General features: G+C 40.2%; 1 protein-coding gene across 4 annotated transcripts; it reads left to right on the top strand.

Moving 5' to 3' along the window:
• Window positions 1-774: 774 nt before the first annotated feature.
• Window positions 775-22549, top strand: ahctf1 (AT hook containing transcription factor 1). 4 transcript variants are annotated; one of them, XM_085267481.1, is made up of 40 exons: window positions 775-875; window positions 3292-3418; window positions 4270-4420; window positions 4556-4658; window positions 4768-4948; window positions 5122-5329; window positions 5499-5615; window positions 5758-5842; window positions 5999-6149; window positions 6269-6401; window positions 6516-6697; window positions 6856-6917; window positions 7069-7197; window positions 7355-7445; window positions 7642-7731; window positions 8116-8256; window positions 8943-9047; window positions 9416-9512; window positions 9663-9786; window positions 9898-9954; window positions 10752-10898; window positions 11100-11290; window positions 11394-11538; window positions 11689-11820; window positions 11946-12093; window positions 12240-12390; window positions 12510-12617; window positions 12872-13016; window positions 13174-13389; window positions 13603-14287; window positions 14440-14616; window positions 14930-15035; window positions 16667-16788; window positions 16890-17179; window positions 17439-19178; window positions 19464-19737; window positions 19933-20103; window positions 20181-20245; window positions 20538-20623; window positions 21365-22549. In XM_085267481.1, exons 2-40 carry the CDS (start codon window positions 3298-3300, stop codon window positions 21561-21563), a joined length of 7626 nt encoding a protein of 2541 aa, XP_085123607.1. In that variant the 5' UTR covers window positions 775-875; window positions 3292-3297; the 3' UTR covers window positions 21564-22549. The 4 variants fall into 4 exon arrangements, with proteins under 4 accessions (XP_085123607.1, XP_085123624.1, XP_085123599.1 ...); XM_085267473.1 differs by having other exon boundaries at window positions 798-1016; XM_085267489.1 differs by having other exon boundaries at window positions 800-907.
• The last annotated feature ends 17 nt before the right edge of the window (window positions 22550-22566 follow it).

Genomic DNA, 22566 nt, shown 5'->3' with positions numbered 1-22566 from the left:
AAACTGCATTTGAAATTAAGTGACACTTAAAAATATTACTCCCTTTATGCCCCTTGCTCCTAGATGCCGAAGGGCCGCAACAGCTACTTATTGGTACATGCAGTCATTAAATATCGATAAATTAAGACACCGGACCACTTTGCCTCGTTCATCTCTTTTTACCTGGTGAATAATACACGAACAGGACTGCTTTCATGTGTTACAGTTTAGGTTCAAATCAGTTTGATATTTGAATGCTCGCAGTGACGTCAATAACTTCCCGCAAATCTGTGAAACTAAAAGTAACAGCCTGTTTTGAAAATGTAAGGAGTAGAAAGCACAGATAATTGCTTTAAAATGTAGGGAGTAAAAGTAAAAATGTGTCAGGACAAAAATACTCAAGTAAAGTAGAGATACCCGAATAGTCTACCTATGTACAGTAACGAAGTATTTGTCCCTGCTGTCTTTTTGTCAGAGGCACAACTGACACTCGTCTCCACCCACTCCACCCTGACTTGATGCCAGCAAAATCATGTATCTTCACTACCTTTCCTTGGAGCTTAACTGTTATTATAGAGCTTTTGCTTTGCCTTTCTGCCCCCGCATTGGAGCATTTTCACCACACGGCATATGATCCGTGTGTTGACCCTGCAGCTAAAAAAAGAAAAAGAAGAAGTTTGATATTGCAAAGTCATGATCTTTCCGGTTTTGGTTTCTATTGTTCAAACAGAAGCAATGCCCAGACTGAGGGGGGCAGCAGTGCGTCCTCGATGTGTGTCTATTCTGTCGGAACCACAGCGAGGAAGAAATGCGTCAGAGCACTTTTCGACTGTGGAAATGGCGCTCTGCGTTGTTGGAGCCTGAAGTCAGAGGATCCTTTCGTGCTTGTTTGTCAGGTGAATCTCCTAGAGGGCTATCGGTAGGAGAGGTACTTTAAAAAGCAACGGATTATGACAGAGGAAGAAAGGAATCGAGATAATTATAAAGGAAAACGAACCAATTGTGGCTCTGATATAGCCATCAACATTCTCGCACAGGTAGTGTAAACGTTGGTAGCAAAAGCTAGCGGCACATTGCCTCACGTTTTCCAGGTCAGCTTGGAAAGATGTAATCGGGCCAGCTCGGCTCACTAAATGAGTTTATGCCGAGTAAATCCCCACACAGATTCACAATGCGGGCGTCACTTGTGTTAAATAGAAACTAACTCTGCTGCGGTGCTGCCAGAAGCTACAAGCTAACTGCGCTGTCTGGCGTTACGTTTTAACTGAAGCTAAACCACCAAAAGGACATCAGTCCACCTATATACTCAGATTGAAGTAAAACAAGACTCGTCGCTGACAGAGCTGTGTTTTTGCTAAGATGTCAACAATGATAAATGCCAGTTATAGTTATTAGCTGGGGTGGAAAAAACAAACATACCGCAAGTTAGACGCACACTGCTAGCACAAAGTTAGCTGCGTTAGCGAAAGTATTGCTGTACCTCGGGCTAGTTTAGCTAGCCACCCTTACTTTACCTTCGACTAGTGGTTAAAACGTGATGGTTTTAGTTTCAGTCACCGCTGTAGTTGACTTGTTGTAGCACAGACCTGATAGTCTACATGAAATGGCAACAACTTCCAAATAGTTAGTTATGCAGATGGCTAACCTTAGAGTTAGCTTTCTTAACTTTAAGGGTGAAATTGAATAAACTGTAATCCTGCATAACCTTGCAAGCTAACTCGGTAACCTGCTAATGCAAGTGTATCAAGGCTACTACTTATTGTCCAGCACTAGATAACACTTGCATTGTTTCATTTATCTTTTTAATTTTATCACAATTGTGCGTTACTTAGCAATGTAAACAAATGTTTTGATACCATGTAGACGCTAACGAGCCAGACAACATGTGGTTACTGTGGTTTATGGAGCTATATAATGTTTTTATGTTGTCTCACATTTTTCATCATCGCTATATGTACATGTTCTGTCTTGTAGAAAGTTGAAAATGTTAGAAATGCATATAGGTGTCACACAGACTTGACAAATGTTGACACACGTGATCGCTATATGTTTGTTTGTTGAACCCATACGTGCTTTTCAATAGTGTTTTGTTGTTCTAAAAACATTTGCCTCCGACAGAGAATATATATTTATTATTTTGTAAATGTTATATCTGTGTGTTCAAACTCATGCCCTGGCATGTGGCTGCTGGACTACAGGCTTGTTGCGCGGGAGTTCACTTGAATCCAACGTGTTTCCTTATGTGGCCACAGGGGGCGGTATTGGGTACTATTGTGCAAACTAAACGTAACAGACGAATTTTTGTCAGCACTGTATACACAACAGAGTAACGCAGATAATGCTATCTTAGTGGAGCACTAGTGCAATGACGGGGCCAGTCGACGGCATATACATGAGCGTACTTGTGTTAGTCATGGTAATAACATGAACTAAACATTAAAAAAAATCTGACACGAGTAAAGTTTTAGGAGTGGTCTGCACTATGTAGAGGAAATTGGAGTATACAGCTTTTGAACCACAAAATAAAATGACCTTGAAATCTCTAGTTTACAGTGCTGTTGATGTAGACCTGTGAATTTACATGTTTTGGTAGTGTCAGTTATTATGAACAGGGGGGGAAAAGGCCACTTGAGCAGGTTGGCTACTCTATTATTGTAATAGCGCTTTACTTCTCATCTCACTGTGAGAAGAATGTGCTAACAGATGTGCAGCTGTATGCCACGAGTTGTGGATTGGAAAGCAAGCCCATTCTCAGCCCCAGCTGTCCAAAAGTTTGCTGACAGCATATTTCCTGACAACTGGGGGGGCGCAGGCAGTGTTTTGAAAGAAAGACCTCTTTTGTGTAGAAACCTGGTCAAGCACATAAACCCCAAAGTGGTTTTAGGGATTAGTAAGGGTTCAGGAGGACGTTTTAATTTGTGTTTACTTAATGAGCGAATAGCTTGGCTAGGGTAATATGGAAGGAGGGAAATAGATGTTTTTGACTATTGACAGGGTTTTTACTGGCTCAGAATGCGCCTGTGGGAGATGAATACATACAAATCAAGCCTGAGTTTGTTTCCTTATTTGACATAAATATGTGCATTTTATTTCTGACCCCTTTGATAAATAAAATGTCTGTCTTTTTTGTGTAAATTCAACCCAAATTAACAAAATTGGTTTTATAATTTTCCTTTTGGCTCTGCCCATTTTGTAAGCTGCCCCCCAAAAAAATCTAATAATAGTTTTATCATATTTGGCCAAAAGATTGGGTGAAATGTAAATAAAATAATCATTTTAACATTTATTTATTTCCTTTTTATTTTTATGCAGTGAACAATGCATGACCTGACTGCACAAGTCACCAGCAGCTTGCTGCCTTTCTCAGGAGTGACTGTAGACGCTCTGGGGGAAGATGAGATTACGCTAGATTCTGTTCTTCATGGGAGGTTTACCGTTGGTAAGAATATTTCATTATTATTTTAAGCATTTAACAGCCTTTTTTTCTTCTCTCTTATTTGTAATAGCAAATAAAGGATATGAAATACAATACCATCATCGTCATATGAAAACATGTTATATAATGAACTATTGAAACTATATCACCCGGTGGGAAAAGAATCACTAAATAATACATGAAAATAAATCTGATGAGCTACTTGGTTTATGACAGTCTGACATCAAGAAAAACATTTTTTTTTCTTTTTGTCCAAGTCACTGCTTAATCTGCATGTTTAGGACATGTGGTGTATATTGTCTGACCTTTGACTTTGACACACTTTACTATTGGATGGATTTTTGGTTTGAAAAGAATTTCAGCATGTTCTTGCAAACAAATAAAAGAGCAGATAAGTTATGAATGGAAGCGCAAATGGTAACTCATCTTTCCAGGCTTCCATCCATGAACCAACTTTCACTTTGCAGGACAATAAGAATTTCAAGAACTTGCAACATCATAAAATAAAGGCAGACAGCGATCCAGATGTTAAAGCTGATTGTTTCTTAAATATAAAAATCCATTCATACACACACATAGGTTTTCATTTCTTTTGTTGTTTTTAGTATTTTTTTTGTTAATTATTTTGCTTCACATAATTCTTTTACCGTGTAAATAAGTTACTGATGTTGCAACATCGGGTAATTAAAAGGGAGGAAGAAAATCACCTCAAAATCAGACATACCAAAAGCCTTTTTAAAAATGTTTATTTTTTTGTAGTAATTTCCTGCTTTATCATCACAAGGCTAGCTTTCAGCTTAAACTGCACAATGACCTGCAGCTTTTAACTTTTCTGTCCTTGTCTGTGTATGTAGGTCGCAGCGGGTTGGCCTGGCTGGCCTGTGGACCCCATTTGGAGGTGGTCCATGCAGTGACAGGAGAACGGCTGTCTGCATACTGCTTCAGTGGCGGAGGGGAGCACCCACCCAATGTCCTTGCCGCCAGAGACTTCAGCTGGCTGAAACGGTTCGGGCTTTATTTCATGATTTATTTGGCTCATTTGGATGTGGATGTAATCAGTGAAAGTTCACTATGAAGTGCATACATAATAAAAATAATGACAGTGCAAATGTTAAGTCCTCTGCTGGTTAATTTTAACAGGTCTGGTTTGCTGGTTGGCTTGGAGGAAACAGAAGGCAGCGTGCTGTGTCTTTATGACTTGGGACTGTCAAGAGTGGTGAAGGCTGTTGTCATACCAGGCAGAGTGGGTTGACCATAGTTTTTACTATTTTAACATTTAGACTCAAGTTTCTAGAACTTTAGTTAACGTGAACATTTTCTGTTTTTCTTTTCTAAAACTCTCTTGCATCTAGATCACAGCTATTGAGCCATTAGTGAATTATGGCGGAGCAAGCACGTCAACACAACACCTTCACCAGGGTTTGCGCTGGTTCTTTGGAATTGCGGCCGTAGTAACGGATCTCGGTCACGTACTCCTTGTGGACCTCTGTCTCGATGATCTTTCCTGCAACCAGAGTGAACTTGATGCTTCAGGTGAGAAGTTTCAACGAGGAAGTGACGTGTACTATGCTTTCATACTTTTGTGGATGTCTGTACTTTCTGTTCCCATTTCACCTTTTCATTGTATGCAAACATATTCTGGTAACTAAAGATTGTCCTTTTTTTTTCTTAAAGAATCTCTCCCTTTATATTTATTCTGTTTGCAGACCTGCAGGTAGTGACTAAATCTCCTGCAGAAATCCCCAAGCTAAGAGAAGTCAGCACAAGAGAGGGCAGACATCTTTGTCTCCAGCTGAATGGACCCAGTGGAGTTGGAGCCACAGCTCTGCAGTACATCTCTAGGACCAACCACCTGGCAGTAGGATTTTCAGATGGATACTTACAGCTGTGGAACATGAAGACTTTAAAGAAAGAGTGAGTGCTAGTATTTCTTCCGACTTCTATCCGTAGACTTTGTGTAAAAGATGTGTTTATTTTGCAAGTTGTAGTTCCCACTAGAGTCAAAACAGTAAGAATAGCATGTTTAGCATATATATATATATATTTATATTTGCATTTGCCTTTCTTCCATTGTTTATTGCAGATACCACTCACAGTTAGAGGGTGGCAGGGTGCCTGTATATGCCTTCACTTTCCAGGAGCCAGAGAACGACCCCAGGAACTGCTGCTACCTCTGGGCGATCCAGTCTTCGCAGGATCTGTAAGTTTTGCCTTTAACTCTGCTTTAGTTTACAAACAAGTATTTTTAAGAACTGCTTCCAGCCAGACTGTGTGTGTGCGTTTGTTTGTTTGTGTTTATTTCAAGTTCTTATTTTCCTCTGCATCCTTTTACTCCCACACAGTGAGGGAGACGTGGTCACCCTGCGCTTGCTTCAGTTGGCCTTCAGTGAAAGAAAGTGTTTAACTTCTGGAAAGATCCTCTATGAGGTCTGTATTGCATATAAGAAATAAATGTATATTGATTTCAAATAGTGAATCCTATACTGGGCAGATCCCAGCAAATGCACAGTGTATTCCTCATACTAACTATTAATAACTGTTACATCCTTTTTTAAAACATTTTTTTATCTTACACTCACACAGGGTCTCGAGTATTGTGAGGAACGTTACAGTCAGGATTTAAGTGGCACGGCTTTCCCTCTCCGGGCACAGGCCACAAACACCCGCCTCCTGAGCTGCCAGACTATTGAGAAATTCAGACCTCATCCTGACAGGGACGACAGCATGAATGAAGGTATTTAAAAGCACTGAACCCTTCTTTACACAGCGTATCTAAACTTTATCGTCTTTATTACTTTCTTCAATCACTTCACACCACACTTTTCATCTATCCTCTGTTCTTTCCCTTTCCAGTTGCATCTCCAGACACCAGTGTGTCCATCTTTACCTGGCAAGTCAAGGCCTACGGCCAAGGAAGTCTGTCTACCTACATCGGGGTTTTTGACATCAACCGCTGGTACCACGCACAAATGCCAGACTCTTTAAGGTACAATGGAAAGTGATTTCAAAACATTTGTTGTGTTTTCATTTTTTTATTTTATGCATGTTTTAGTTTAGTATATTAATGTAATGCATTTTTGTACTCGTTGTTTTATGGCAGAACGGGAGAGTCTCTGCAGATGTGTCCATACCTTGCTGCTTGGTCTCTGGATCCAGTGGTGCAGATGGTATCTCCACATGTCTTCCTAGATGTGGTGGTACATGAGCGCAGCCTGAGCAGGGGCCTTCCCTTCACTTGCCCTCCACCAGAACAGTACTTTAACCCCACCACTTATAACTTTGGTAGGTTTAACACAACACATGCACCACAGCCTTGGCTTGGAAACATGCAAAAATGTAAGCTTGTATTAGCCTCTAAAATGCTTCTTTTTGAATTATAATATGACAAATGAGTTTGGTTTGCTTTTCTCCCTCTCTCTTCTTCCTTTCTTCCATTTCAGATGCTACTTGTTTGCTCAACTCTGGAATTGTGCACTTAACATGCTCTGGGTATCAGAAAGAGGCAAGTTTCTTGTTGTTCACCTCATCATTGTTTTGGGTTTTTTTTGTTGGTGTTGTTTGTTTTCTTTCTCTCTCTCTTAAATATATAGGCATACATTGAAGTTAAACTTATTTTAAACCCACAATCATTTCATTTTTGTCATTAAAACCAGACCCTGGGTTTTTTGAAGAAAGCTGCTCCTTGTTCCAGTGACACCATCTCCACTAGCTACTCTCACTGCCTTATGTCCGGCCTACTTTCATCCCGTCTGGCTGACACCCAGCCATCCAGCCTGTCTCAGGTACATGCAGACTTGTGAGCGTCACGTGGACCCCACTTTTTTACTTCCTCTTTTTGTATAGATTATTTGAAAAAAGATTTTCTTAAAAATTTACAAGTGAAATATTCTTTTTTTTTTTTTTTTTTTATTCGTTTGTATTCTCATCTTTGTTCTTCAGGAAGAGCAGCTTGATGCCATCTTGTCTACAGCGGTGGAGACTAGTTCCTTGGGACTGATAACTGGTTGCATTAAGCAGTGGACTGCAGAAGGTACAACTAAAAATAAGATTTATTTAAACTGCTCATGTCACCCAGTTTCACGGCATACATGATAGTTATTCACAAAGATACATTTACCTGTTGCATACTTGTATGTTCTATTAAATCTGTGCTAAACTCTTCTCTGTACAAATTGTAACCACCTATATTGATGTTAACGCCTCCAAATTCTCTTCTCCTTCAACAGAACAACCAGGCTCTGCATTGAATCTGCGCTACATCCTGGATTGGGCCTGGAACAAAGTAGTTCAGACCAAGGAGGAACTGGATGGCATCTGTATGTTTTTTTTTTGTTTGTTTGTTTGTTTGTTTGTTTTTGTTTTTTAAACATGTTCTATTAAATTAGAAAGTTACTTTTACAAACCGGATGTTTAACTACATTTCAAAAGTTTCTCAACCTTCAATGTGTACTAGTGATAAACTAAAACTATATGTGTATAAATCTTCTCCATTCCCTTTAATACATTTGAATAGATTTGAATTCATATGTTTGCATAACCCATCTGTGCAGCACCTTTCATTAGATACCGGTACATGTTTGCTCTATTCCTTGTCAGAATTTTACATTATTTGTGAATGAATATTTATTTATTTATTTACATTCCTGTGCTTGTGTTTGCAAATGTATTTTTAATAGATCCATTTATGTGATCCTCTGCAGGTTCACCGCTGTTTGACAGCTCATCTAACTTCACAGACCCTCAGACCATGCAGCTGCTGCAGCACACTCAAAGACTGCTGAGTAACCTCAGTGCCATTTTCCACTGTCTGCTCAGTGAAGCTCAGGAGCTCACACAAAAAGGTGCCCTGTCCACACAGTTGCATGTACAACTTTTATATTTTGCTGTCGTGTTGTTGAAACTGCTTTAACTGACACGTCAACACATATTGGTACTTATTGGTACTTTTAAGTTGTAATGCGATATCCTTTGATTAGTTTTGTTTAGAAAGCTTTTATGAAGTTTAGCCATTTGTGTATTTTGATTGGTTAGCTCTTCTGGCCGAAGGTCCAATGAGCACTGTACCTTAAAAGTCTCCATCCAGCCACAAGAATTACTACTCCTCCTGGAGTGTTGATCAGATTTTAGTGAATCTTTGACTTTGTCCATGACTACAGGTCCATATCTAGAGTAGAATAACTAAAAGTAGAATAACTGCTGCCGTAGTGTGGTCAACAACCTTATTTAATGGACTGCAAAAAAATGCCTGCAGTTCTTTTTATTGATTTATCAAAGCCTTTTGACACACAGTTGTGGTTTTGGTGTAGGGAGATTATTTTGTCCCGAGTGTGACCTGCATTTGTGATCCAAGGAAGAGAATGGATGGATGGGATTTTGATTTTCATTAGATTGTGAAATAGAGCCAAACAGTGATGACAACAACATATACAACACTTTCTTTTCATACTTTACACTTTGTAATAAACTATGATTTGTCATGGATCGTGAGCTCCTTTGTCACTAACATTCATTTATGTTCTTGTTTCAGGTCTGGTGGGTTTAATGAACAAGAATATGGTGTCCAGTCTCATCTCCAAGTATGCTCAGGTGGTCCTTTGGTTCTGTCGTACTGGCTTGCTCCCTGAGGGTTCAGGTAAAGTGATGCTGTCATACGTAATCTGAAAATGTATCAAATGAAACCCCTATGAAAAAATGGAAAAGCATATATTTTTCAAGAGAAACACATTTAAGACCAATTAACAACGTGTCACTAAATAAGTGAATATAATAAATGTGAGAGCACTTAAAAAAACGACTGGTTTTGTTTATTTCTGCAAAGAAACATGTCCGTTATAACTAACCCCTGGTTATTTAAGCAAACAAGGAGGACTAGGTTCTTGGAGTAACTAGTCCACATGTCTTCATTAGTTTGTTTATTTGAACTTTATTTTCAAATTATTTGCAACGACTAGAAAATTATTGCTGTATTTATTTAAAAAATGTTTCTCCTTACTTTACTAGATGATGATGCTCTTCAGATTTCCAGGCCTTTCTATACTCACTCGGTCATCAGCAACTATTACACCATACGCAGGGAGGAGCTGACCAGGCTGGCCAAGTGAGTAACAAAAGGAGTTTGGGTGTACATGCATTAAAATCTAGGCCTCCTTTATAACAAACGCAAACGTCTATGAGATGTGCCCGTTCCAGGTTTACGAGTTGTCTCCTGTTTTCCTTTGATTATGCTGACCACCTGCTGTTTTCTCAGGGGCAAGTGGTGCGCAGACTGCCTGATGATCGACGGTTTAGTTGGCCAGTGTGGCGAACGCTTGACGAACCTGTGGAAAAGGGATGAAGGTGGAACGGGGCAATACCCACCACCTACGCTGCATGTAAGAATTTAAATCTATATTTTACTTTATTCATTTTATTTTTAAACAAACAATACTTATTATTTAATATGCTTTTATAATTTTTAAGATTCTCAATTGTGTGATTTGCAGGCCTTGCTTGACATATATCTGCTGGACAACATTGATGAGGCTGCAAAACATGCGATTGTATCCTTCAACTCATACTGTCTGTTTACAGAATCATACATCTTCAGCATGTATGCATTTTAACACTATATACACAACTGTTAGATTGTTAGTGATTATTTTTAGACCATTAACTTCAGTCAACTTCAGTAAATATTAACACAGATGACCATCTTAAGCACTAATTTGAACTAGCAAAACAGGCTATCATCATTTGTTTATTTCACTCATGTATTCAAACATTTTCACTTTATAGAGTGAGATGGTGAAAACGCTGTTCATATTTTCATATCTTTATTCTTATGCTTTGTATGCTACACATTCATTGTATATCCTCCTGAGAACTGAAGGAAAAAAGTATCTTTCAGTTTAATTTTTATTGTCCACTGCAGAGGACAAAATGAATTGGTCGGGTCTCAGGAGGATATGACAAAGTAATGAATTATAGGCACTGTTATGCTGCTGTTTAAACACTTATTTACAGTTAGACAATACATTCCAGTGACCCTAAAGTGGCAATGCACTAAAAATGTATTTACAAACAACAACATACACATAACATAGACCTAATGTTGCAGTTAATTTTGATTTTAATTTTATTCCAAATAATATATATAGTTTCTAAGGATTTGAGCGATTTATAAAAATAGTTCCCAGTGGCTATATTGACGTTGATAATCCTGCTATCCCAGGTAGTTTATATGGTATATTTCATCAGCACATCTAGAAATTGGGGGAACGGACACACGCTGTGATCATTATAGTGAGATTTTAACTTGATTCCTTTTGCTTGTATGAGCCTTGACCTGTTGTTCCAGGTGATTTACCTCTTGTTAGATGTCATGTACTCCTTCCCCAATAAGGACGGCGCATCAGTGGAGTCTTTCCCCACAGCTTTTGCTATCCCTATTGGACTCATTAAACTAGTACAAGGCCTATGGCTCCTGGACCATCATGACCATCAGGTAAAAGCATTGATTGGAAACCATTATTATGCATCGTAAGCAATAGAAAAGAATGGGTTTGCGTGCTGCGTCCTATGTGAAAAGGCCTTTGCTAACTCAGAGACATGTGCATGTATAATCAGACCTCATGATGTGACAGGTTTTTTTTATGTTTATCCTTCAGTAAGTGTAATGTTAATTCCTTCGTTTTTTCCTCATCAGAGTTCGTTTGAGCTTCTTTTGCACCCAGCCGCTTCTCAGTTTCACTTTGAGTGGCAGCATGAGCGCGTTCTGCAAGCGCTGATGTGCCAGGGCCAACAGTCAGTGGCTCTACGATACTTCCATGTCACAAAACCTGCGGTTTCCAACACTTCACAGGCCAAGCTTTGCCTGTCTGTGCTGTTGCACAACAGGTACGTTTAATGCATTAAAGTATTTATTAATTCTTTTAATCTCTTTACAAGTATGCAGCAGCTGCTTGATCTTCATTAACCAATCTGTTTGCCCTCCCGCCAGGTGTCTCATAGAAGCATGGTACCTCCTCCGGCAGCACTCTAATCGCCTCAACATGACTGAGCTGCTCGGTTTCCTGTATGAAAGCTGCCAGGAGTTGGGCCTCATCAAGGAGCTGCTCAAGCTGCCCCTGGGCCTCAATGAACAGGTAGAGAGATGGTGAAAGCACTGATAAAAAGTTGGTTGTGAGATTTCTGATTTGTTTTCTTATTTATTTATTTTTAATTACATTGTAATTGTTTCACCTTTGTATTTTTAAATTATTGCTTAAATCCCTGGTTATTGGTTTGTGTTTTAGGAATGTTTGGAGAAGTTTCTCCAGGGGACAGGTGGTCTCCAGAACAGAGAACTACTGATGGTTCACTACCTTCAGCAAGCAAACTACATCCCTGCTCTGCAGCTCAACCACACCCTGAGAATGAACTTAGTGGTATGTTTGACATATAGAAGCTAATAAAATGGAAATGGTAGAAATTCTGTGACTATTAGATTTATATATAAATAAGCTTTTTCTAACCATGTTCTCTTGTTTGTGCTTTTGTTTTTTAATCATAGAACGAACGAGACCCAAAGCTTAAAGAACGATCCAACACCAGGAACACCATCCTGGATCTGTATGGCAAAGTTTTGCCGAGAGTTCAGAGGAAACTGGCAATGGAGAGAGCTAAGCCCTACCAACATCCCAACACCATCCACAGAGAAGGTAATGAGACGCTTCATGTTTGTAGCAGTTCACCTCAGTGGAAACCTGTTTTCACAGGACTGTGTTGAAGCATTTACAGAGTATCATAATAATCCCGAAGAGGGTTATTCAGCAAATGCACAATGTTTTTTCTTTCTCTGTCCCAGTGTCCCGGCCACAGCCACTGTCAACCATCACCAAACACACTGCTAAAGAGAAGGTAATGTCCAGGGCTGGTTTTATCAACAATGTCCTGAGCAAGATTGAAGAAGTGTGGTTAGGCAAAGGAGCTACACCACAGTGCTCTCCTGCTAACAGGTCAATATAAAATACTAAAATTGCATCTTGAAATTAACTTTTTAAAAAAAAAAAAAAAATTTGCATTTTGATTTATTTAATTTGCTTATTGCAAATTGTTGCCTGGTCATTTTTTCCAGCCCCAGGGCAGCTGAGGTTCCTAGCTCTAGCCCTAAGCCATCCTCCATTGGCCTTCCTGAACCATTCCTTGGAACTCCAATCACCATGACCTCCAAACGAAAGTCAAGGTACATCAGTGAAACTGAATCGTATAATACGGATTTTACCGATCATGAGGGGGAAACGTTGATATTAACTTGACGTGTTTGTCCATCTGACACAAAGCTGTCTTTCTAATTTATTTTTTCATTTCTTATTTTATAAAGATGTTAATACTAAAATATGTTGTATAAATATTAAAATATCTGGTTATTGTACTCCACGTAATGTTAAATTTTGGTAAGACAGTATCCTAAATTCATGTTTGTGTTCCTCCTCCCAGGCTGATCGATTTGGTGGTTCATCCTTCCTGTCAAACACCTCGGCCTCTTCTCAGCCCTCCCAGACCTCCCAGTGCCTGGGTTTCACCCAAGAGTGTTAGCAAAGCACCTGAACTCTGTTTGCTGCAAACACCTCAGGTTGTCAAGGTCAGTAGATGAATTTAGAATTGCTTGTTGTTATGTAGTCCAGGATTACAGTATTCATATTTTCTATGCTTTTTGTGATATTTAATAGTTTATGATAATACTGTGGAGTATCTTTAGTATTTTGTTACTCACACTTTTCATGTGTTTTCCTCGTCAGCGAGCCCGGGCCTTGGCTGCTTCTGGCCCAGTCTTCTCAGCCTTCACTCCCCAGTCCATCCTGCGCAGCAGCCTGAGGCCCACACCCGTTGCCACGCCTTCTGCTTCACCAGGTCGCTCTATTACACCTCCTATCCGCAGCAAAGAGAACCGTATCACCTTTATTGAAGAGTCAGAATCCCCAGAAGTTGAGAAGGGCATCCGATGGACTAATGGGGTAAGAAAAAAAAGGCACACGTGGAACACACAGAACCTCTTTTTTCCATTTGTGAGGTTGCAGCTAATTTTAGCTGAGCATGTTAATAGGGGAACCACCTGGCTCCTTTTTTTTTTTTTTAATTATCTTAAACAAGAAAAAAAAAACTAATTGTGCATTATGATGGTCTAATAAATAAACTGTGTCTTCCAATCATCTCTGTTTTTTCTGTAGATGGCAGCAGACAGTGAGATTAGTCGGCTGACCAGAAGCTCGGCACTGTCCAAGGCCACACGTAAGACCTGGTCATTACAGCCTGCTGAAGAGGAAGAAGATGGAGATGAGGAAGGGGAACAACCACATGTAAAGTTCTTGCCTTCAGAAGGTGGAATTCCCTCACAGCTGAAACGCTCCGAGAGCGAGTTATCCTCCGCCCTTGAAGGCGCTGCAGAACAAAAACAATCGGATGCAACACAAACACATCTTAGTTTTAACCTTGACACCAGCACAACATCTGTTCGGTCAACAGACACCACTCTAGAGTATTTTGATGCTCCTCTTTCAATAAACAATGAGGAAAAGGATGGACATGTCAGTACAGAGAAAGATGATGATGATGATGTAGTGACGGTGAATGTTAAATTCTTGGCTGAAAAAGAACCCGCGGCAACAGCCGAGGTAATGGCCTCACCAGCAACTGAGCAAACCCTTCCTCTGACGTCAGAGGATTCAGAAAAGGAAGAAGATGACGTAAGGGAAGAAAATACACCAGAGGATGTGATGGAAGTTGATCTTGACCAGGAGGCTAAAACTGAGGAAGAAATTCAGTCTAATAAAGAAGATGATCTGGACATTGAGTCAAGCACCAAGCAAGATGCTGCCATTGTTGACCAAAATGAGACATCTATTCATCTTCAAGGTAATTTATTCTTATTTGTTTTTATAGTTTGTTTTTTCAGAACAGATTTTTGGAGCAGGTTGCACTGCACCGAAATCCAAAATCATGATTTTGAAAATACGTTTGGCAGTACTTCTCTCAAACATTGCTTGACAAAACATGTATTCCACTAGATCGTGACCAGGGAACTGACAGCGCAGACTCTAGCACTGACGCTGAATCTCAAGATCTCCCAGTTAGAGACGAGGGCCGGGATGTCCAATCAGAGGCCACAGAGTTCAGCGAGCATGCTGAACCTCCTGGAGTAACTGAAACGACAAGTGAAGAGGCAGATCTGGAACAATCAACAGGTCCACATTTCAACTTATTAATCTATATTGTAACTGATAAAGTTAAACGATTTTACCACATTAGATTAGACTATAAGGATTCGCGATACTCGAGGTGGTAAAAGGTGTGAAGAAAGTCTTCTAAAAATTGTTGAAGACATACTAATTACTTTTATCTGTTGGTTTCAAATTAAAATTACTTCAGATTCCAGATTTTTATTATATTGAATAATGATTTTTTTTCTTGGGCAACTACATGGTAATGATGGTGATTACTGTCTTTTTGTGTTGTTTCTTTAAAGTTTAATAAAGTTGCTGTTTTTCCTTCCATCAGATCTGACAGAGTTTGTTCAGAGGCATCTGTTTGGTAGTGATCTGTCTCCTCCACTCACCCGCTCAGCAATCCACAATACATCACAGAACCAGCCTTCCTTCAACAGGTAAACATAAAAAAAAAACAGAGTCGTTTAAACTCATAGCTACGAAGGAGTATTTAGGGTCACATTAAGAAAAGAAATATTATTGATCATGTTGAGAATAAAGTCAAAATTCTGAGAATTAAAATTGCTATAGGCTCTGAGTTAGTGAAATCGTACTTCAGAATCGGTTTTAGTGACAAGGAAGGAAATGATGTCTCTTTTAGCACATTAACACAGCAGGGTGATCAGTAGTGGTGCAACGGATCAAAAATCTCACGGTTCGGATCGGATCACGGTTTTAAGTCACGGATCGGATCAATTTTCGGATCAGCAAAAAAAGAAAAAGACAAAATTTTAACATTTACTTATTAACTTATTTAAGTATATTTTGCCTATTAAAACGTTCAACTCAAGACTCATTCCACGGAATTATATAAAATCAAATTAAGGTGCAGTATAGGGCAGGGCTTTGTATCTACCACTCCGCTGTGATATAATGAGTGGTCATGGTCACGTGGCTTTCCGTTGACCTGGAGGTCCACCCATTTGTAGTTGCGCAACAGAAGATGCCTGGGACAGTTCAGCCATAACTTTAAACTTTTCCTGCTCATACATGCCTGGGTATGATCTTGTCACTGAAGTGGACGCGCAACGGGATATCATAGCATGGCTCAAGCACGTTCATCATAGTTTAAACCCCTTGTTTTGTACAAGGGAATACGGTCTCCCGTCTGCAGCTAAACACCCCAGTAGCTTTTGTAATAGCTTTAGCCCGGTCGGAGTGGGCAGCAAAGGGCTGCTTAAGTGCCGCAAACTCCTCTGCTCCTCCACTTGGACCGCTAGCGCTGGCCATAACGATCGCTTGACAGACTGACCACGCGCACCATACACATACTTTTTTTTTTTTTCTTCTTTTTCGAATCTTCGGATCACGTGCGTACCGAACCGTGGAGTGGGATCGGTTCGAATTACGGATCAACCGTGATCCGTTGCACCACTAGTGATCAGTATAAGGACGCTGAAAAGATGGTGCAGTCGGAAAAACACAAACTTGCAAGAGTGGGTTGGTAATGGACAGTTGTGAGGTTAGCGACTGTTAGACCCTTGTGCAATTAAGAGGATGTATGTTGTATCACAAGACAGCTGATCAATTTGTTTCACTAAATGCTCTAAACAAACAATTTTGTAGAGGATGTAGCAAACGTGGCAGTTTGCACATTTCAGCTTTATTCTCAAAATGATCAATGATATATTTTTTTCTTGATGTGGCCCTTATACACCTCCGTACATAACCCATAAGGATACAATACAATAAAGATTAACTGTAAAACCGATCATACTAGATTTTTAGTCGTTGGTTCAAACATTCAGTTCTGTGTTTTTTACCAGAGGAGAAGGAAATGTTTTTAGGAACATAACTTGTTTCATTTGCTTAAGTACTGAATTGTTGTTTTGGTGCCAGGACCAAAGCTGTAGTTTATCCAGGTTTTGAGAATTAAATCTTGACTGTTCTAAAGGAACAAGAATGATCACAATCTGTTTACCAGTCGGTGTACTGCTAGCATGAGTTTGTTTCACAGTAGGATGTTATGTAACTCGGTCTTGTTGTTTTCAAGAAGTTAAAAATGGCTGTTGTTCTCACTCTCTCTCAGTGAGCCTTTAGGTAAAGATGAAGAGGAGACGCAGGCCGATGCTGAAGCTCCCCCGATGTTTACCACCCAAAAGTCTGCTGCTTCTGTAACCTCCTCAGAGCCAACTGGCACCGATTCCCACTGTGAGGAAAACTGTACACGCATTTCACATCAACAGTGGTGCTATTAATATTACAGTGCTGTTTTACAAATTTCTTCTCTGCTTCTGTTTAATATCTCATAGCTGTTGTGAGCGTCAACGACAGTGAAGACCTTTCTAGCTCTGGGTCTGAAGACGAGGAGGATGAAGATGAGGAGGAAGTGTCAGACCAAGAAGATGAGGAGGAGGAAGAGGAAGAAGAAGATTCTGGTAGTGAGGTGGAGATCATTGAGGAGGTCCCGGGTACTGACAAGCTGCCATCCCTCCAACCCAGTCCATCCTTTGTACAGCAGAGCCACACACACTTCTTGCAAACACAAGCGGAGCAGGAGGCTGCTGTGTTGTCTCTGATCACCCCAAATGCAGAGATGAAGGTAACAAATGTAGGCCTGAAGGGTTTTGTGTGTCATGTAGTAGATGGTATACAATCTGAGCAAGTGGAAATTCATTTGATTATTTTAAAAATGTAGTCATGTGTAAATATTTAGACACATTTGCGACTTTTTCATTTGAGGATTTTTTTTTTCATTTTCGTCAGACAGAACAAAATGTTTGAATACGTCTTGTTTGTTTTTTAATTTTGTACTTAAAATCTTTCATAAAAACTCACTTTCTGTGTTTGCTTATTTATAGATGGTAGATGAGGACATAGAGGGTGAAGTGGTTATGGTGAGACTTGGGGCAGATGATGGAATGATGGATCCAGATGAAGCGGTAGAGCAAGGATTGCCATACATGGAGCTCAAACCTTCTACCACCCTTTTGGTACCCGTGGAGCTCGTGGAGGGACAGCACGGCCTGGTTGATGGAGCTCAGATGGATCTTCCTGAGCTTCGTCCAACTGTTGTGGCTGATGAAAGTCACGGCAGTTTCTCCTTGATGTTGGATGTGGATGAGGATGGAGATAAAGGGATAGGCATACTACCTATGGAGAATAATTTGCAATCGTGTGACCCTTCGATTCAGTATCAGGTTATGGATGCTAATGAAATTCTGGCCAAACCTGAGGTTATTCTTTTGAGCACAGAGGACCAGGATACCACCCAGTGTGAAGAAGCCTCACAAGAAGAGATTGAAATGGTTGATGGGAACTATATAGATGGCACAGAAATTGTTCAACTCCAAGCTGACTTTGAAACTGAATCTACTGAAGCAAACCAAGAGTCAGATGATGCTAAAAAGCAGAAGGCTGCAGAGTTGGTAATGTTGACTGAAGACCATGAGTCTGCTGCTGTTTCAGTCTCTGTCCCAGCTACATTGGAAGAATGTCTTGCAGCCGTGGAATCTCTGGCACAGGTAGAAGCTGCTGATGTAGCAGTGGAAGCAAAGGACAAACACCATCCTGCTGAGGAGCGGGAAGAGCCTGAGGAGAATGGCACTAGTGCAGAAACGGAGCCTATCACTGAAGAAGAGGAGCTGCAGGACCGCAAATCATCAATGGAGGCAGACGAGGAAAAAGATGAAGAAATTAAAACGGAGAAGGAAACGCAGCAGATAGGTGAGGGAAGCACGAGAACAGATGAAAGTGTTGAAGAGAAACCTGTAAAGCAGGCTTTGAGCTTAAAAAGTGAGCTGGATGAAGAGCCTGTACAAGAGCCTACTACCTCTCAGAGGAAGAAGACTCCTTCCACTCCAACACGGAGGATGACGAGGGGGAGGATGGTAACTTTTATCTCTCCTCTGTCAGAGGAAGCAAATGAGCCAGAGGACGACAGGGAAATGGAGGACACAAAAACAAGCACTCTGGTCCCTGCGTCACCGAGTCGTACACCTAGGAAAGGTAAACAGGCTAAAGAAACCAAAGTCCCAGCCAGCACACCTCGAAGAAGTACCCGCAAAACACAGCCAGAGCTTCCAAAAGAAGAGGACGAAGAGGTTGAGGTCATGGATAACAATACTTCAGTTGCGTCAACCTCCAAGGCATCGTCTCCATCCAGACGTTCGCAGAGGGTGGCTGCAACAAGGACCAGTCAAAGGACTCAAAGTGGCAGTGAGGTGTCTACAGCCACAGATGATGAAGTCAAACACGAGGAGGAAGTTAACGTAATAAAACCAAGTCGACGAACAAGCTCAAAGATTCCAACCCCATCCAAACACGCAGCATCTCAGGTAAAGACTCCGAGGAGGTCCAGCCGAAGGATTACGAGTAGCACTGAAGTGGTGGCGACGCCGCTTGAGATCGTGAAAGAAGAACACGAACAGGATGAGGTGTTTGCCTCTCCTGTAAGACGGAGCTCCAGAAGGACAAAGACGGAAGCATCAGAGACTTTGTCCACTGTGCTGGAGAAAGTAAAAGACAAAGAAGAGCAGCTTCCTAGCCCTGGCCGGACAACTCGACACTCAAGCCAGATTAGCCTAACTGTATATCCACAGGTAAGAATTCAGAAAGCTGTCTATAATCTGTAAAACTGATATGCTGAACCTTGTAGATTATATTTATTTAACACCAGGACTACAAAACTGCACAGATTATGTTTGCAGATAGGCTGCTCAAGTATGATCTTAATATTTGAAGCATATTTCATGAAATGCTTTTATTTTCATTTTTGATTTTCACCTCTAGTTATCATGCATGCCTTTTTATATATATATTTTTTCATATTACATGTTGCAATCCCAATCCATCCATCGTTCATTTTTTACATTTAACATTTCCAGGTGAAACTGGTTCCTGTGTCGCTTTCTAAGAGTCCAGAAAAGACACAAGGAGAGACGACTGCTGAAAACGCAACAGAGACAGGAGATTTACACGAGCCCGAACCGCCCAGAAGTGCGAGTCGAACCAACTCCCGTCGCCCCACTAGAAGCAAACTTTGGGACCACCCAGAGGAAGATCTTCCCCTTTTGAACTCACCGTTGGAGGTGGACTCTAAGACTCCTGTTGCTGATGCCCTTATCAAGAGACTTAAAGATGAGGAAGAGAAGCAGGAAGGTATGAATTTAACTTAAAATATGGCTGTGTGGGAGAAGAAAAGAACAGTCGGTGTGAAGCTGTATGTACCAACGAGTTCAAATTAGTGAAGATTACAAAGAGACTGAATTTATTCTACTGCATGCTGGTTTAACTTGTATGATGTGCATGTAGAATTCAAAATGTGTTGATCTAAAAGTGTAACCTCTTAAACAGATGATGCCATGGTTAAGAAGGCGCTGAGAACAAGCAAGAGGAATAAAAAGTCATCAGTGGAGCAGGTTCACTCCCTGGGGAAAGACTGGCTGGTCCCACAACCTGAGGATGATGAATCCAGTCCAGGCGAGAATTCATTCATCTATTCCCCCTCGCGAAGACGAACAAGAGGTGAGCCGAGTATCAGTTTCTTCATATTTATTTATTTTTCTGTAAATGGTTGTAACCCTTTGTTGTGTCTGTGTCAGCCCGAAGAGCAGATTCCTCTGAACAACGTGAGGCGCCCGTCACTCGCAGCAGAGTCAAAGTGCAGGTAGGAACTTCAACTTTGTTCACACTTGATTTCTTTTTCTATCCTAAAGATAACGAATCTCTTTTTTTTTTTCTCTCTCTCTCTCTTTGCATTTGTTTATTTTGTTTTTATATATCTCCCCCGTCATAGTTATTCTATCAGTTATGAGCCTTTGAACCAGGATGTTGGACGCAGCGCACACAAGAGTTTAAACCACTGCTCTACAGAAGCTAGATAACTAAGGGTTGTAACAGAAGTACTGATGAATGAAATGAAAGCTCTTTTGAAGATGCCATTTTTCTCTTTTTTCCAGGATGAAATGTCTTCAGAACATAATGTAGAAGTCGAGAGAGACGCAGGCGCTACTAAAAGCAGCAAAACAAACAAGCGAACTGCCAAGTAAGAAACTACATCCTACACCGAAACGCGGGCAAAAATACAGCGTCATAAAATGAAAGTAAACTATAGATGGATATATCTAGATATCTGTCATAGATAGAGACAGAGAGATATATAGATATAGAGAGATAGATCTAGATAGGTGCAGGAAATGCCGCATATATATAAAGTAATGTTCATAAATAGTAAATAGAGGCTGAGGTTTCCTGTTACAAGTCTGTACTGTGGTGGTGTTAATGACCGAGTTAGCAAAACAAGTAAAAATACTTGCATACACAGGTCACCAAGAAGGAAGATTTATTATTATTATTATAAATTATTTAATTTATATTCATATGTATGTCAGTTGTATCTGTGTATTTTTCTATTTTGTTTATTTAACATCTATATCAGAATCAGAATACTTTATTGATCCCTAGGGGAAATAATTTTTTGTTACAGTGCTCCATTATAAACAAACATTAACAAAGACAGACAATACACTAACTAAGAATAGCACAGTATATACAGGCATATATATACATAAAAGTCACATATTAACAAAGAAAATGTGCAAGAAGGGTGTAGCTGTTGCAGTAAACAGTGTGTTAAGTGGATGAGTTGCACAGGGAGATGGCCACAGGCAGGAATGATTTCCTGTGTCTTTCAGTGGTGCTTTTCGGTAATCTGAGTCTTGGCATTAATACGGATTATACATCACATTGGCAGGTTTTATTTTAACTGAAATTTCCATCCCCCCAGATCCAAAGCTGTCGCAACGCCGCTTCCCTTTGCAGAAGTCGAACTGATCTCGCCTCTGCCCAGTCCAGTCGATTCGATGCCACGAGCACCGAGGAGGGTTAAAGAGGGAGAGGAACCGACCACCAGCAGGAACCTTCGACGTAAACGTGTCTTGGACACAGTTTTTACAAAACCTGTCACGCGGAGGAAGAAACTATAGGAAGGTTTGCGGCGGTTTTTAACCAGTGAACCTCAGACGGCTGCATGGACATTTCAACCACCTCAGCTGTGAGCTGTCAAATAAAAATGTATGCCCGAACTCGAGACAGTCGCATTTCCTCAAAAGCCTCACAGCGCTGCAGATTCAAGATTGACTTCCCTGTTGGGAGGAAATCAAAAAAGCAATGCAGGCAGAAAAATCTATTTTTGGGACAAGGCACGCTGGTGGTTAGCAGCGTGTGAGAGACTATATTTTTGGAGTTTACATGTACTTCTTTAACTTGATTTCATTCGCTTTTACGTCTGTGGCCATTTTGTGCTCGATGTTCTGCTGCAGCCCTCGGCCTGATTCTCTCCACGCAGAATGACTCAAGGGAAAGCAATCATTGTGGATTTTTAAAGGCTCCCATTAATACAACCAGAGACTGAAACGAACTTGCCTCTGATTTAAAGAGGTTTTATTTACATTCTTTTAAAATTTGTTGTTGTTTTACTTTTAAAAGTTCAAGGCCTGCTGTTTTTTCTATTTAAGAAGAAAAGCAACCAACCCAGTGGAGATACATTTCTACTGCTAAATTTGTATATAGTATTTTGGTTTTTTTGCTATGTTCCAAATAAAGTTAATAAATAAATAATAAACAGTTATGTTGATTCTGAATTTTTAAGTGTCTCTTGAATGCATTTGGTCATCTAATCATACTGCCTATGCCCTAGTCTTAAATTAAACTTGATTTAAGAGATATTCTGTGAAAGACAGCACTGTTAGCACGTTTGGACTGTAAAATGTTATGGGGTGTTGTATATCGTCTAAAACACAAAACAAACTTGCACAACGGTTTGCTTATGTAAAACTTGATTTGGGACATGTTAATAGGTTTGATTAAATTCATCGTAATCAACATCTGACACATAGGCTATTTTCTGATGAATGTAGTAGAATGTCTTATTTTTGATGACTGCTCTTTGATAAATATGGCAAAGCTTGAATATTTGTGTTGCGTCTT

This window comes from Mchenga conophoros, linkage group LG1 (genome assembly GCF_057382185.1).
Source record: "Mchenga conophoros isolate Kocher_MC1m ecotype Shallow Benthic linkage group LG1, M_conophoros_male_GT1.1, whole genome shotgun sequence".
NCBI lineage: Eukaryota > Metazoa > Chordata > Actinopteri > Cichliformes > Cichlidae > Mchenga > Mchenga conophoros.
This window is presented reverse-complemented; position numbering and strand designations above follow the sequence as displayed.